This window comes from Sceloporus undulatus, chromosome 3, assembly GCF_019175285.1.
Source record: "Sceloporus undulatus isolate JIND9_A2432 ecotype Alabama chromosome 3, SceUnd_v1.1, whole genome shotgun sequence".
Lineage (NCBI taxonomy): Eukaryota > Metazoa > Chordata > Lepidosauria > Squamata > Phrynosomatidae > Sceloporus > Sceloporus undulatus.
In genome coordinates, this window is record NC_056524.1 from 102,464,594 (window position 1) to 102,481,802 (window position 17,209).

The following is a 17,209-nucleotide window of genomic DNA, read 5'->3' on the forward strand; positions in this document are numbered from 1 at the left end:
TTTCATAGGATGCTGCCATCTTTCATTTCATTTCATTTCATTTCTATGCCACCTTTCTTCCCAAAGGGACCCAAGGAGGCTCACAGATTTAAAAAAAAACCATTACAATAACATTAAAAACAGTTAAAATCATCTAAAAACAGTAAAAAAATTACATGGAAATATACAGACGTTAAAAAGTATGACAAATACACATACTCAATATAAAAACCACCATAGCATGCTTTTGTTTTAAATGCTTGTTTAAATAAAAACCTCTTAGCCTGCCATTGAAAAGAAAGGAGCGAGGGGGCCAATCTATCCTCTTGCGAAAGGGAGTTCCAAAGGGTGAGAGCAGCCACTGAGAAGGCTCTCTCTCATGTCCTTACCAGGTGCGTGGGACCAAGGGAGAGCCTTCCCCAAATGATCTTAGTGTTCTGGCAGGTTCATATGGGGAGATATGTTTCTTCAAATAATCTGGACCAAACTGTATAGGGCTTTATAGGTCATTACCAGCACTTTGAATTGTGCCCAGAAATGAGCTGGTAGCCAGTGAAGCTGTTCTAACAAGGGAGTTATATGCTCCCTATATTTGGCTCTGGTCAGCATTCTGGCAGCAGCATAGACCCACTGAAGTTTCCGAACTGCCATGGCAGTTTAAGTGGAATCACAGTGCTATAACTGTGAAGATTATTGCACTGCCCTTTCCCATCTTTCCTTCCTTCTTTCCTGACCTAGGTGCAGGATGAAAACTTTTAAAGATGGATTTTATTGCATGCCTCTGTGCCCAGCCTGGAGGCATCCCATACCCAATCATGGTATCCTTTACTTTGCAAAAAATGGGAAAATCCTGTTATTTTAAAAAGTGCCGGGGGAGACTGGATCAGGGAGGCATGCAATAAAATCTATCACATTGAGACATGGACGTTAAAGTGGTGTCAAACTGCTTTATTTCTGTAGTGTGGCACCAGCCTGAGTCACTATTCTGAAATTATTAGAAATACTATTGAATTTTAGCTGAATCATCATCATCAACAACAACAAATCAGCAGCTGAGATAATGAAGAGGACATTGTCATTCAGGAAGAGCTCAAGTGGATGGCATGACTTTTAAACTCTGTGAACATCAGACATTCAGCAGTTTTCTTAGCAAATGAAACTTGTGAAAATTCAGACAGCATGAAATAAACATTATTATATGGTCAAATTCTCTCCCATGGGCCAAAGATTAAACTGTACAGAATATAATTCATGGATCACCTGTGGTTGTGAATCATAGAGCAAAGATAATGACTAATGGGTGAACAGATTCAAAATTCTTAGAAAATTACGATGTCTGGGTTCACACCCAGATGTTTAAACAGCTAGAAAATGAATTAACAAGAAAAAAAAACCAATGAAGGAATTAGAAAAATAAATAATAAACATGACCCCACTGGTAGACTACATGAACATGCTATCTAGAAGGATTTAAGAGATTTTATATTGTTACATAAAGGTATTACCAATGAGTTTGACTAAGAATTTCTCATCCACACAGACACACACACATGCACACACACAATCCTCTAGTGAAATACCGTGGTCATGATCTTGTCATAAGTAAGCACATTTATTTCAAATACTAATTCAAGCTAAAAGAACTTGTTTTGATCAGCTTGTGTTCCAAGAGCACCTATTTCCTGTGTTTTAAAAATAATTATTGTATTTATTTCTAAACTTGTTCTGCTGTCTGAAACTATAACAGCTAAGTTGTACTCTTTTACATTTGAGGTTAATATTATGCTGATCCGATATGAACAGGATTCTAAAATGTTAACCTTTTCCCTTCATAGGTCCTGTACAACTTATTCAAGTCTTTTTGCCAGATGCGTACAATTGAAGTCATTGACATATTTGCTGGAATTGCTAATTTCTTTGTAGTTGGCATTGGTGGAGTCTTGATTGGCATCATACTGGGATTTGTAGCAGCTTTTACTACTCGTTATACCCATAAAATCCGAGTGATTGAGCCACTGTTTGTCTTCTTATACAGTTACCTGGCATACATAACAGCCGAAATGTTTCACCTTTCAGGTATTATGGCGTAAGTATTGATTTTTAAAAACATATAGGATGCTAGGAATACCATGGATGTATTAGTGTCTTTAATCTCTGCTCTTGCTTTAAAATCACTAGGATTTAGCTGTGAGTTAAGAATATTCAGAATATTGTACCAGTGTTCAGTTCAGAATCCTTAGACTGCAGCATAGATAAAAATTTCAAGTGGCAAAATTAGATTTTCTCCAGACAAAGACACATGAACAAGGGAGCAAGGGGTCTCAAGCCCCACGAAGATTAATCTGGGGGATGTCTCCCCCCTGAAATGATCAGATAAAATAGCCATGAATTAATTGATCACTATTTTTGTATTACTTTCACGATACTCAGATTATTAATGGCTTTAACTGGATTGTATTGATGATGAATATTTTAATGTAATATCCCTTTAAAAATTGTTTTGGAAAAAACATACCAGCAAATCAGTTAGTAGCATATGTAAGACAGTATGTAAGTAAATCAGCTGTTAGAGTTGCATTTTATTCATTGACGGTTTCTCCAAATAAATTACCAAACAGTTTCCAGATGTGCTTAACAAAAATGTTTTAATTTCACCATTGACCTAGCTGAGTTTAAACAAAAGCTGCAGTTGTATGCATCCAGGGACATTTGCCATAGATCATAACAGTAGGTAGTGTTATACAGTTCCTATATTTATGTATTCAAAACTTGTTTATACTGTACTATTAACTTGTTGCATGGTCTGAATCAAGACACCAAGCTCACATCAAGCCTCCTCCCCCCACATCTGCTGCATAGGTAAAATACTATACAGTTGGCCATCTACATTTATGGTTTTGACTTTTGCGGATTTGATTATTCCCAGATTTGATTAATATGTTCTCTCTAGGAATGTCTAGGTCCTGCAATACAACTCTGCAAGAAGGTGACCAGAGATTTGCACTGGAGGACCTAGAGAGAGCTGTTCTCTCAGTTTAAAAAAATAGTGATTTTTAATTTGTGTTTTTTCCACTTTCATGGGGTGTTTGTGCCCCAAACCCCAATGAATATGGAAGACCCACTGTATTATACATTTGTTCTAAACATCAAGTACATTTTATATACAATCTTTTTAACTTTCTGAAGTGATAATAACTTCTTGGTGTTCATAATGGCTGTTAAATTGGCTTTGACTTATGGTGACCTTATGAATGGCAGACCTCCAAGATATACCATTATTAACAGTCCCTTTAAGATCTTGCAAATTCAGAAATGTAGCTTCCCTGACTGAGTCTATGCACCTGTAAAGCAGGCTTTTCTTTTTCCAGCTGCCTCTGATTTTACCAATCATTTACTGTTTTTTTCTAATGAGTCCTCTAATTTCATGACATGGCCATAGAATCATAGAATCATAGTACAATAGCCAGTTTAGCCACTTTGGCTTCTAGGGAGAGGTCAGCCTTGATTTGTTCTGTGACATATTTATTTGTCTTTTTTGCAGTCCATGATATCTGTAGAACTATTCTTCAGTGCCATATTTCAAATGAGTTTATTCTTTTTGTCAGCTTTGTTCACTGTCTAACTTTCACAACTATATATAGAAATCAGAAATACAATGTCATGGAAGATCCTGAACTTGCTATCCAGTGATATATGTTTCATAGCTGACTTTCCAAAACCTAGAGGTAGTACAGACTGGCACTTTGTGTCAGCCTGCATGTACAGTAGAGTTCAGGTAGGGCTGAGTGTCCACATGCTCATAGCCTTGCTTTTGCTGCCTGGCTGCCATCATGGCGTGTACCCATCCATACAGTGCGAACCATGATGATGCATGGGCAGTGCAGTGCCCAAATGGCACTGAACGGAAGGGGCATCATCATGGAACAAGAGCACACCTGTAGTGCCCCTTCTGGACACAAAAAGAACCCACTGGGAAGCAGGTTGGTTTTGGTCCTTCCGGAGGCTGCGGCATCTGGTTGCAGTTAAATACAGTGGTTAAGTACAGTGCTTTTACAGGCTTATTTTAAAGTGCTGGAACTCAGAGCCTGTACAGACCGGTGTTATACGCAGGAGTGGGGTGTGGTGTATGCATGTCAGCCACTCCCATGCTGGCGTAACACTCCGTGCCCAATCACACAGTTGGAGAGGGCATCATGGTGCTCTGTTGGCACAGTGTTTAAACACACTGCACCAAAGGCCTCCACCATGGTGGCTATGATGCCCTTTCCATGGCGTGAAAAGGAGCTGCTTTTGTGGCTTTTTTTGTGCCGCAGAAAGGCCAAACCAGGGCTGCAGCATGCAGTTGCTGGGGTCCTGATTTGGTGAGGAAAGGGGTGGCACAGAGTCCCCCTTAGGGGCTGTCTGTTGAGCTGCTCAGCTTCACTTTAATTCTACTTCAGCAACTAGTGCCAATAGCACTGGGACTCTTCTTTTTCTACATCCCTCCATGGTGCCATGTCTGCTCTAGAAGATTTCCTAGCCTTGCATAAAGTTAAAGAGTAATATAAATAAGGTTAGACGTGCCTCCTTCTTAGATATGAATCCAAGTAAAACACATTAATCCATTTGACCTCATTCCGAAAAGCCCTATCTCCTCTTTCAAATTCTATTAATAGCATTTGAATAGTTTCCAGTTTCCTTCTGTTTCTAATTTGGATTACAATTTCTTCATGCATCTGACAAAGTCCATGGAAGCTCATGCCACAATAAATCTGTTAGTCTTAAAAGTGCCACAAGATTCTTTGTTGTGCTTATAACAGACTACTACAGCTGGCCTTCTAGTACATTTGATTGCACATATAATGAGTTCTCAAGTCATTAACAGGGTGATTGTCCTTTTTATGATACACAGTCATTTTATCAGTCTTTTGCTGAGATAACTATTTATTACTTTTAGTTAGCACAGAGCCTCCAAATCACTGGGAATTTGCTTTCTTAAGTGATGCATTGTAATTATTTGAAATACAAGGCAGTAATTCTGGAAATGCTAACACAGCCAGTTTGAAATACTGGTCTAGCTGGATCATAGGTTAGCTATAACTACTGTTAACATCAGTACTGCTATAACATTTTGTTCTGACAAATTCCAATAACCTACTATAATTTCTTATGTGTAGTTCAGAGCATGGCTACATTAGGTTAGAGTCCCTGAACCAATCATTAATAACCATTTAGCCAGTGGTGAATTAGTAGATGAGCAGATGGAATAAAGTCCAACATGCTACCTGAAGCCTGCAAGAGTGTTCTTTGCTGATAAGCTGTGTATATGGCATACTAGGCTAACAGCTAGGGTGCTGGGCTAAAAGTTCATTAACCTAGAAATCGAAAGCTACCATGGAGTGCTGGACTAACACTCTGGGAGATGAAGGTTCAGATCTCTGCTGAGCCATGGAAACCTATTGCATGGCCTTGGGCAAGTCAAACTCTCTCAGCCTCAGAGGAAGGCAATGGCAAACCCCCTCTGAATAAATACTGCCAAGAAAACCCAATTATAAATTTACCTTTAGTCTCCTTAAGTTGGAAATGACTTGAAGGCAACAAATAATCTAGACATGTCTCTTCTTGATTTCATTCCTTATATATTGTCCTAGGACCTAGAAGATAATCCATTTCACATAGGCTCTCTCTTGATAGAGCCATGTGTGGTAGCTACAGTCATATTAAGATGTTTGATATATCACAGAGGTGGGGAAAAAGCATCCCATGGGCCACATCTAGCTATTGTGGAGCTATTTTTTTTTGTCCCTCAGAAGACCAATTTTGACCCCTGAGACCCTGGACTCTCTAGGTTTTCAATTAAAAAATATTCAGCCCCTCCAAAAAGAGAAAAAGCCAAACACACACACATACACACACACACACACAGAGAGAGAGAGAGAGAGAGTCAAATCACTACAAAAAACAGTCATTTCAAAAAAGTGATGTGATGTCACTTCTGATTGCACAAAGAGCCGGTGTGTTTCTTGGGGTAATAATACTTTGAGCAGACTCATTGAAATCAATAGTCATGGTGAATGGCACATTCACTTCAATGGTAATCTATGTGTTGTAAAGGTAGGATCCAACCTATTATGTTTTGCCTAATGGGAAATGAAGAGAAAGATACAGTATGTAGCAATGAGTAGCCTCAGTTGTGTTTTTGGAATAGCTTCACATTCATCTCCTGATCTTCTCTTACATGGCCTTTACTTAAAAATCCATTAGAAAAGATCAACTTAGTGATCTTTTGGCTTCTGGAAAGTTAGCCTTTTCTCTGTTCTTACTTTTAAAACTTCTCATGTTGTTCTTTTTACGTTTTTATTTTATTTCATTTTTGCTTTGAATTAGAGTGCTTAAAAGCACACTGAAACTTTTGTAAGTCTTAGTAGTAGGTCAAAGAAACCTGATGACTACATTTAGTGCTCTAGATTTTTCCAGTCACCAGACAGAAACTGCCTTGTTTGTGCAGGGTGACTTGCAATACTGGTAGGTCCATAATGAGATGCAGTTTATATTGACATTAAACATTTTCCTTTTCCTGGTTTAAAGATGGTTTTAAATAAGTGAATGTGATTATTCCAGGTGCTTTTAAGGTAGCAGAATAATTTCTTACTGTCAATCTTTAGCTATCATGAAATATATGCATTCACATATTCTATATATGTCAATTTCAAGAAAATGTATTTTTGGAAATCTGCTGAGTTGATATGTCTAGCCCTACATACTTTTATTTCTCTTCTCTTTTCCTCCTTTGCTTTTTCTTTCTCCTTTCTGCTTCATTTCTTTGTAACCAAATTTTTAAAATCCAATGTTTTAACTGACTCTTCATTGGATAACCAGATAGGGGGAAAATAGAGTTCCTGCCGAACTCCGTGGACATATTTTGGAATAGGCATGTATGGCATTGCACTGTTAAATCTGCTAAATACTGTACAGCTGCAAATTGTTTACAACAATTTATTCCAGCCATTATAGCTTCAATCCAGAATGCTGCTGTAATTATTAAGGGAAGTAGTAGTGCCACTATATTCTGCTCTTGATCAGATCTCATCTGGAATATTGTGACCAGTTCTGGCCACCACAATCCAAGATGGATGTGGACAAGCTGGAGTGTGTCCAGAGGAGGGCAACCAAAATAGTGAAAAATCTGGAAACCGTGTCCTATGAGGAGCAACTTATGGAGCAGGATATATTTAGTCTGGGGAAGAAAAGATTAAGGCATGACATGATAGCCATGTTTAGATATTTGAAGGAATAATATTTGAAAATGGAGCAAGCTTGTTTTCTGCTGCTCCAGAGACTGGGACACAGAGCCACGGATTCAAGCTACAGGAAAAGAGATTCCACCTCAACATTAGGAAAAACTTCCTGATGGTGAGAACTGTTTGACAGTGTGACACACTGCCTTGGAGAGTGGTGGATGTTCTTCTCTGGAAATGTTTAAACAGAGGCTGGATGGCTATTTGTCGGAACTTCTTTGAATAAATATTCCTACACAGCAGGGGGTTGGGCTGGATGGCCCTTATGGTCTCTTCCAACTCTATGATTCTATGATCAGTTCATAGCATAGTGTGGATCTGGAATATTCTTGTGGCCCAGCTGAAGACTGTGACTGGGTGTAAACATTCCCATTGTACTCACCCTCTTCTTCCAAAAGCTGCAGTTGATGATGAAGCTGTCTGGTGAATTGTTGAATATAAACAGCTTCTGCTATCATGCAGCCTTCATATGGTTACTTGACACTGATATATATGTGAACCATTTGAAAACTAGGTGGCATCCAGAGTATAGATAAAACAGTTCATATGCTGGTTGGGGGACCTGGCAGTTATAATCCAAAGAATAACTTTTCCAATCTCTGATTGGGAGCTGTGGCAAATCCAGATTTCCTGCTGAAATGTTTGATATTTCCATGAAACAGAAGTTCCAAGTGTGAACCTGGAAAATATCTGATAGGTTCCACATCATGGAAAACACCTCAGAGTTCAAAATTAAAATGGAAGATCTGGCAGAGCCACCCACACAACACATCTATTTGCAGTTCATCTGAAGTCATCAAATGGCATCTTGTGAAAAGTGAAATCATGACACATCAAATCCCTAAAGTTGTACAACAAAAAAGGCACACTTAATTATAGCAGCTGCTTGGCCTGGAAGGTCAGCATGATGGTCAGGCTTTCCAGAACTACAAAAGCAAATAACTTCCCTTGAAGAGTCATTACTTTCTCTTTTTCTACAGATAAAAAATGAAAAAAAAAGTTAAGCCTTATCTATTGAACAATGTGTGCATGTCAGGCATTATTCCAAAGTACTGCTGGATATACTGTGCAGTAGGAAAATAAAATGTGCATAATTATCATTATTATCATTTTATTCATTTATATCTTAGCTTTCTCCCAATAAGAGAACTCAAGGTGGCTAACAACATATTTAAAAACAACACAAATTTGAACTATACAAAGGCATTAAAAAGTATAACTATAAGACCTATTTTATAAGTTATGAGTTAATTTAGAAAATTAAAATATTAAAAATATTAAAATTCATTAAAAGACTATATACAGTCGGCCATTTGTATCTGCCTTGCTATCCAATGATATATATATATATTCAAAATACCACAGGACTTCAAGTCCCATTACAGTCAATAGTGGCATGGTGTGTACCTGGGTCACATTGGCATGGCTGCATGCACGCACCTCCATTCAGGAGAACAGGGTAATGCCATCCGTGCATATTCCAATCTGCGGATGGCAAGTTTACCAACAGGGTTGATTATACAAACCTTAAAATAGCACTGCACAACGTTAAAAGTCCACCCCAGTCAGCTTCTAAAAGCCTGATGATGTAAAAATATTTTGACTTGATAATAGAAGGAGATAAAGGGCAGGGCCATCCTAACCTCCTTAGGGTAGAACTTCCAAAGTCTGAGATCTGCCACCAAGAAGGCCCGAAGGTGTCTGAGAAGGTGGTGGGATAGAGAGAAGGGTCTCTCCAGATAATCTTAGAGCTCTCATGAGCTCACGGAATTATGTGAAGTTGGCAATATGAGCTTAAATCAGGAGCAAAGTTATTTCTTTAAACAAATAGTGCAGAAAATAAATAAATAGAAAAGTAAAATTACTATTACCTTTCTATTTTCATGATCATATATTAATATCTTATTATTAAAACTATGTTATACCTAATAGTTTTTGTGAGTTCTGTTTTGATGTACAGAAACATCATACCTCATGGGATGTGCCAATGTATCTTCGATCTGGAATGTCTCAATGAGATTTTCCCTCAGTTTCTGCAGTGCATTGCACTACCATGTAAAATAGCCTTTGGTGCTGGATGGATCAGGAAAAAGCATCTCCTTCTTTTCGGACCTCTGGCTTTTTGTGCAGTGTGTGTGTGTGTGCTTGGTATAATCCTGATGCATGTTTATTTAGTGCAATTCTCTGGCAGTATCTTGCAAAAAGGCTTGCACAATTTCCAACATAAACTGCAGTTTGTGGTACAATGTGAAATAATATTAGGGTCTTGCCATTAAATAACATGAGAAATTGAAGTCCTGCCATAATGTAGGTAGATCCCTTAATCTCAGTGAAACGAGTACAGCTTCCCAAGGGAGTAGAATTCACATACCTAGTATTATTCTGGATATCAGTATGCAAAATGATATCAGTATGCAAAGGAATCTTTGAGACTGAGCAAAAGACATTGTAACATACGTTTTCATAGACTTGGTCTCCTTCCTCAGATACACCAATACAGTTCATTAGTATGTAAGGATCCTGATCCACATGGTCAACTGATAGGCGTAACTCAGAAAATAAGTCAACTCAGAAAGTAAGTATAATACTGCAGCCTAAATGTATGGAGCTATTTCTTCCCATTCCAGCCCAATATTCTTCTTGCTATCAAGATGCTGCTCTACTTTTAATTTCTCCAGATTTGTTTGTTTGTGTGAATATTCTGTAAAGTTTTGAAAATATACTGAAATGTTTAAGTAGGAATTTCACCAGGAATTTGGAAATGGTCATGAGTGATTCTTAGAAACTTTCTAGGACAACAGCCTATGCTTTGGTGATCATGGTAAAAAAAGCTTTAATGAAAATATGAAGAAACTAAATATGGTTTCCTTCTGCAGGATTACTGCTTGCGCTATGACCATGAATAAATATGTGGAGGAGAATGTTTCTCAGAAATCTTACACTACAATAAAGTATTTCATGAAGATGCTAAGCAGTGTCAGTGAGACACTTATCTTTATTTTCATGGGAGTATCTACAGTTGGAAAAAACCATGAGTGGAACTGGGCCTTTGTTTGCTTCACTCTCCTGTTCTGTTTGATTTGGCGTGCACTAGGTAAGAGCCACTGAAAACATTCTAACTTGATCTTTAACATACTTTATAACTGAAAATCTTATCTGTAATGGAGCAGAATCTTTGTTAAAGAAGGAGCTACTGTCAAAGAAAGTGAAAACTACTTAAAAGATACTAAAATTGTGGATCTTTCCAGATGACCCTTCCTAGCATCTTTTAAGAATTAAAGTTGACCCATCTCTGATCCAGAACTGAGGAGACAGCCATTCTATCTAAGGCCCGTTACAAACAGGCCTATAGTACAGACTGGGTCCGTATTAGGGTTAGAAAGGGGCGTCACTTCCAGACGCCCCTAACCCTAATACAGACCGAGTCCGTACAAAATGGCGGCTCCCGTTCCACATGGGGGCCGCCATCTTTACATAGCAGACGTGCTGCGTCCGCACGTCGCATGGCGCATATGATGCTGTGAGTGCGCCATTGGTGCCTCACGGCGTCATATCTGCGCCTCAAAGAGAAGCACCATTTTGGCGCTTCTTATTTGCAGCGCAGAGGAGTCGCACGGTTTGGCTGCTGCGACTCCTCCACGCTGCAACCGGCAGCGGCGCAAGACCGCCCCTTCTGGGCGGCCTGTAACACGCCTATGTAACATCATCAGGGTAAACAGAGAAAGAAAATGGCATACAGCTGTAAAAACAAAATGAAATTTCATGGAATCCTTTAGTCAGATTTCTTTAAAATGCAGCAGGGATGGAATTTTTTTCACAGCAGAATAGTGTCTTCTTACATTTTCATATACATGAGGTTTTTTTCCCAGAAAATTCACCATCAAGCACAATACATAGGGATGGGGGAGACTCTTAAGAATGATTAAGTTGCTGCTGAACAGGTGTTCTTGGGGGAAGTTCATATGTAGCTATAGATGATGCAAGCAGAAAGGCATGTGCTTTTCATTGTTTCTTAAGCTTTCAGTTATCTTAAATGTAAGGTTCTGAATTATAGTTTATGTGCTTTCCTATTTCTTTTAGGCGTTTTTGCATTGACTCAGATCATTAATGTGTTTCGGACAATTCCTATAACATTTAAGGACCAGTTTATTATCGCCTACGGAGGTCTCCGAGGAGCCATATGCTTTTCACTTGTTTTCCTGCTTCCTTCTGCTGTGTTCCCTAGAAAGAAGCTTTTCATTACAGCAGCTATTGTGGTGATATTCTTTACTGTTTTTATTCAGGTAAGAATGTGCTCATAGTATTTTCCAGTGTGATGGGATTAAACAGTTATTTGCATTACAATCCTGTAATTCGCCCAATTCCCAGTACTAAAGTTTTCAAATGAGAAGAAATACATGAGCTGATATGACCTTATTACCTTATCAATAACATTTTTCCCCAGAAGAACTAATAATGCAATAAATAATATCCGCTCTTATTGTCTAATCTCTTGTATGGTCATATCTTATAAACCTTTCACACGACATATAGCATTATGATCTAGTTTAATTGCCATGGCTGCATCTTATGGAATCCTGGGGTGTATAGTCTGGTGAGACACTCTCTCTGGCTAAGAGTTCTAAATTTCTTAATTGCTGTTAGCTGCCTTCAAGTCAACTTCGATTTATGAGACATCTCCAACACCCCCTATCATCTACTGCTCTGGTCAGGTCTTGCAGACTCAGGTTGTGGCTTCTTTGATTGTGTCTATCCCTTGTAGTGGGGTCTTCTTTTCCTACTTTCTTCTACCAAACGTTACTGTCTTTTCTAAGTCATCTATTCTTATGATATGGCCAATGTACAACAGCCTCAGTTTAGTCATCTTGGCTGCTAGGGTTAGTTCAAGCCTGATTTAATCTTGGATGCATTTATTTATCCAGCACCATATTGAAATGAGGTGATTCTCTTCCTATCAGTTTTCTTTACTATCTAGATCATGCATAGAAATCAGAAATCTGATGGCATTTATTATTGAAGGATATATCATTTAGTATTCACTTAGTATTCAGCAATGACCTCCTTTGTCACCTCCACTGGCAATACTAATCAATCAATACTAATATCAAATTCAGTACCAATCTCCTTGATCACTCTACCCAGTGACAGTATAACCCAGGGCTGGTGAGTAGTGGTGATTTTGGGGTTACTCCTTGTCCTACTCTGGAGTAAGATATTTTTTTCTCAATGTTATTCTTACTCCTACTCCTGTAAGAACCTCTTACTCTTTTACTCCTTACTCCTACTCCCACTCCCCAGCCCTGATTAATACAGGCCTGGAGAGTAGTGGTGATATTGGGTTTACTCCTAGTCCTACTCCAGAGTAAGATTTTTTAAAATGTTATTCCTGTTTACTCCTGTAAAAACCTCTTACTCCTTTACTCCTTATTCCTACCCTCCAGGCCTGGTATAATCGTCTACCTTATTAACTGTTGGGGTATGTGAAAGATAGCAGTGGATAGCAGAGTGATCAACTGGCAAGGCAGAAGCTGAACAACAACCAGCTTCACCTACCCCTTCAACAGGTTCTAGCAAAGAAAAAAGTTTAGAGGGTGTACAGACCAGCACTTTGTGCCAGCCTGGACCTGAACTAGGCTCAAAGCCCTTGTGTCAGCACCTGGGCGCCATCTTGGCACGTGCCCGAGCAGACAGCGTGCCCCATGATGACATTGCTTGTACAGAGCACCCAAACAGCACTGCACACAAGGGACGTCATAAGGCTGTGCCATGCTGGGTCGTTTAAGGCGTCCCTGTAGGTGGGGCAGATAGGAGCCGCGTTTCACAGCTACTTTTTGTACCGAATTGAGGGCGTGGTGTGCAGTTGCCATGTCCCCAACCCAGCACTTTGAGGGGTGGCATAGAGCCGCCCCTTACGGGCTGTTCGTACAGCCCTTTAGTCTTCTTTGAAAAATGCTTAAAAGTAGCTTTACCTACAGACACTTGTGCAAAATCAAGCACATTGTCTAATGGAAGAGAAAGAGGGAAGAAAAAATGACTGAGAATAAAAGTGAGGCAGGAAGACAGAAGGTGTGGAAAAACAAACAATTAAGAAGTCATCTGGCATGCAAACAAACAGTTAGTATAAGCAAGATAAGGTTGCTAACTATACAGCTTAGCCCTGAATGGCTTAGGTCAAGACTATCTGAAAGATTGTATTTCCCCATACAAGTTCAAAAGATTTACAGGGGAAGTCTTATTGGGATGTTTTATTTATCTTTGTAAACTGATTTTAAATGGTTTTTTTATGTTGTAATTTTATTTATTTATTTATTTATTTTTAAATTGTGAAGTTTTTTTTAATTGTCTCTGTCTGGGAGCTGACTTGAGTCCCACTCTGTGAGAAAGGTGGCATACATATGAATTTTTTTAAAAAAACAGCACCTCTTAACATCGACTAGGCATGGCTTGGGTATCTCCATTGCCTTTGCATTCCACATTCAGTATTGCCATTTTGACCTGTATGCCATTTAAAAAATCCAGACATTTGTCTCTTTTCCCTCTAAAATTCTGGATTGTAGTGTAGTCTTACTTTTGTACTTACTAGAGTAGTACATCCTTCTCCTACTCCTCTGACATCTCAATCTTTTTAACTCAGTCTATAATGCCACTCAAAGCAATTTCAAAGTCTTTCTTAATGCTATGCTTACTCTTATGTAACACAAATGTCTTGTCTTTACTTTTGAAAACTTCATATCCTTGTGCCACATGCTGAAAATTCATTTATTGAACTAAATGCTTTATAAAATATAAAAATAACAAAATGGGAAATAACTTATAAGGGTTGAACTGATTTTCATGCTTGTTGCTGTTGTTCTTTGCACAGGGAATAACAATTCGCCCACTGGTGGAATTTCTTGATGTTAAAAGAGCAAATAAAAAGCAACCAGCTGTCAGTGAAGAAATTTATTGTCGGGTATGTTTGAAGTTTGAGTGCATGACTTGGAAATGCATTCAGTTTTTGTCTCAATAGCTGCCTGTTTGTTTTGTAATAGGAAATAATGTGTTATACATAATACACATGTATTGTACTTGTTATATAAATTTATGGTTTATTTTAAGAACCTAAATATTTTTGAATGAGATTTTCTCTGATCCTTTACAACATTCTAAGTCTTTAGTTTTTGAGTAACAACAACAACAACGATTTTTAAAAGCTAAGAACAATTTAACAAGTTAAAAAGACAGATTAAAACAGTTAAATCAGTTTAAAACAATTTAATATCATATACATGTGAGGGTTTGTGGCAACCCAGTTAAGTCCTCAAAGCTTTAGTGAAGAATTATGTTTTCACTTGGTGCTGGAATGACAACAGTGTTTGTTCTAATAGGGCCTACAAGGGAAAAGTGTTCCATATTAGAGGTGCCACAACAAAGAAGGCTCTCTGCCACATATTACCATAGCATATTGCCCTGAATGAGGAGACACAGAGGAGGGCTCCCTTAGCAGACTTATATGTTTGGCAGGTGTGTATATGAAGCAGTGTTCCCTCAAGTATCGAGATCCCAAGCCATTTGGGTAATGTCATCGCTAGCAAGCATATTGCTAGAGCCCTTGGTGGTACAGTGGTTAAGTGCCTGTACTGCAGCCACTCACCCAAAACCATAAGGTTATGAGTTCAATACCAGTGAAAGGGCTCAATCTCGACTCAGGCTTGCATCCTTCTGAGGTTGCTAAAATGAGTACCCAGATTGTTGGGTACAATTAGCTTACACTTTGTAAACCACTTATGGAGTGCTTAAGTGCACTGATAAGCAGTATAGAAATGTACTTGCTATTGCTATTGCATACTGGCAGCCAGTTCACTTCTTTTAATCTCAGGCAAAATTATGTACTGCATGTGGATTCCTGCCTTACAGGCAACACAGCAGACAAATGGCCCAGTGGAGCTAGGTCTCTTTTGTTCCACAACCACTGACCTTGGGAATACACTCTGAAGCAAGAACTGCTTGCATACCAGGATGTACATAGGTGTATATGTGTGTGCATTTACACATACACAGAGGCCTTCCCTTGAAAGCAAAGGGTAATATAATAAATTGGGCCCTGGTGGCCAAAAATAGGTTGGAAAGGGAATAAAGGAGAAATGCCTTGAGCTATAAACCAGACTTCCTCCACCCATCCGGCTGTGCCACCCAGGGTAGGGTAGCATGAAAGTTTACGGCTATTAAATATGTAGTCAGGCTTGAGAGTAGGCTTAGTCAGAATTAGTCATATCATTTGAGACTTTTCTGTTGTATCTATGGTCCAAAACACACTGCAGAAATAATTCAGTTTGAGATTGTTTTAATTGTCAAGGCTCAGTGCTAGGAATCCTGGGATTTGTAGTTGATTGTGGCACCAGACCTCTCTGACAGAGAAGGATAAATGTCTCACAAAATGACAGTTCCTAGAATTTTCTAGCATTGAGCCAGGGCAGTTAAAGCAGTCTTAAACTGGATTATTTCTACAGTGTGTTTGGGACCTATGTGACAGACTAATGTTTCTGTAAAATCCACATGTAGAGAAAATATGCACAAAAAAACATGTAATGACTCTGTTTTTACGTTTAAGTTCTTTGATCATGTGAAGGCTGGCATTGAAGATGTGTGTGGACACTGGGGTCGTAACTTTTGGAAAGATAAGTAAGTACAACATCGAAGAATAAGGGTGAAAGCTAATTAGATTGCTTAGCTCAATATTTGCTTTCTGAAATATGCTAATTCTACAAAATGTTATATTGTGTGGCAATATTTCACAATGAATCAGACTTGACTGCTAATATTAAATTTATACAGCCACTCTACTTTTTCTGTGTTGTTTTTTGCTTGATATTTCTCACATCTGCCAACTCACTGTTCTTCTGTGCCTTCAAGTCAATTCCAATTTAGGGCAATCCTAAGGTGAACCTATCACAGGGTTTTCTTGGCACAATTTGTTCTGGGATTTGCCATTGTCTTCTTCTGAGGCTGAGAAAAGGCCACCCAGTGGGTTTCCATGGCTGAGCAGGGATTCGAACTCTAGTTTCTAGAGTCATAGCACAATGCTCCAAATTTCTACACCACGAAGGCTTGCCTCTCAACTCAATATCCATATTCAAAATGTGTCTTCATTTAGAATATTTTTTTTTAAAAAGAACCATATATTCAAAATATCAATTCATGCAAATGTCCACAGAGTATTCTGTTTGGGCTTTATTTCAATCATGGAGCCATTCTCATTTAGTGATGAAAAGAAACAATCCCTGCAGGTTTAAGAACAGAGTTTAATCAGTATATTATTTATTACATTTTAAGCTATCTTTATACTATTTTTTTTTGCTAAAGGTGGTTAATAAATATTAGTTTTAAAAGGTAAAAAGAAAAACCAAAATGGAAAAATTAAAAAACAAAACAAATGGAAATTTGGGAAGAAATGAAAGCTAAAGCTGTTAGCTGAATAGATGTATCCTGTGATCAGTAATGATGTGCAGGGTCATAAAATTTTGTGGTTTGTAGGAACTTGCAGTTTTAGGTACTAACTTTTCCTGTTCAGCAGAGACAAAAGAGATTATTGCATTCACTTTAAAGCAACTTATCCCTGACCGGATAAAGTTGTGTTTAATTTTAAAAGCAGGTGTTATTGCATTCAGCTGAGGCTGGGCGAGTGCAACCCATATGCACCCCAGATCCCAGCCATGCTTATCCAGCGGCTTTTCAAAAACAGGAACTTACTATTTTTTAAAAGCCACTGGATAAGTGCAGCTGGGATTTGGACTGCAGATGGGTTGCACTCACCTTGTCGCAGCTGAGTGTGATAACACCCACTTTTAAAATTAAATGTGACTTTATCTGGTCAGGGATAAGTCAGTTTAAATAGAATGTGATAATGTCCTCAGTCACACAATTTTTTCTCTTTAGTTGAGCAGAGTTTGGCCACACATCCCAGTTAGACAAAC

The 17,209-nt window shown here is 38.5% G+C and overlaps 1 protein-coding gene across 1 annotated transcript in view; it reads left to right on the plus strand.

Annotated features, from left to right (window-relative positions):
- The window catches only part of LOC121924726 (sodium/hydrogen exchanger 2-like), a 47,769-nt gene that overhangs the window by 17,323 nt on the left and 13,237 nt on the right, over window positions 1–17,209 (plus strand). Inside the window, exons 3-7 of the mRNA XM_042456088.1 lie at window positions 1,815–2,065; window positions 10,133–10,350; window positions 11,337–11,539; window positions 14,119–14,208; window positions 15,847–15,917. Coding sequence (XP_042312022.1) covers window positions 1,815–2,065; window positions 10,133–10,350; window positions 11,337–11,539; window positions 14,119–14,208; window positions 15,847–15,917 — 833 coding nt within the window. The remainder of the gene's footprint in view (window positions 1–1,814; window positions 2,066–10,132; window positions 10,351–11,336; window positions 11,540–14,118; window positions 14,209–15,846; window positions 15,918–17,209) is intronic.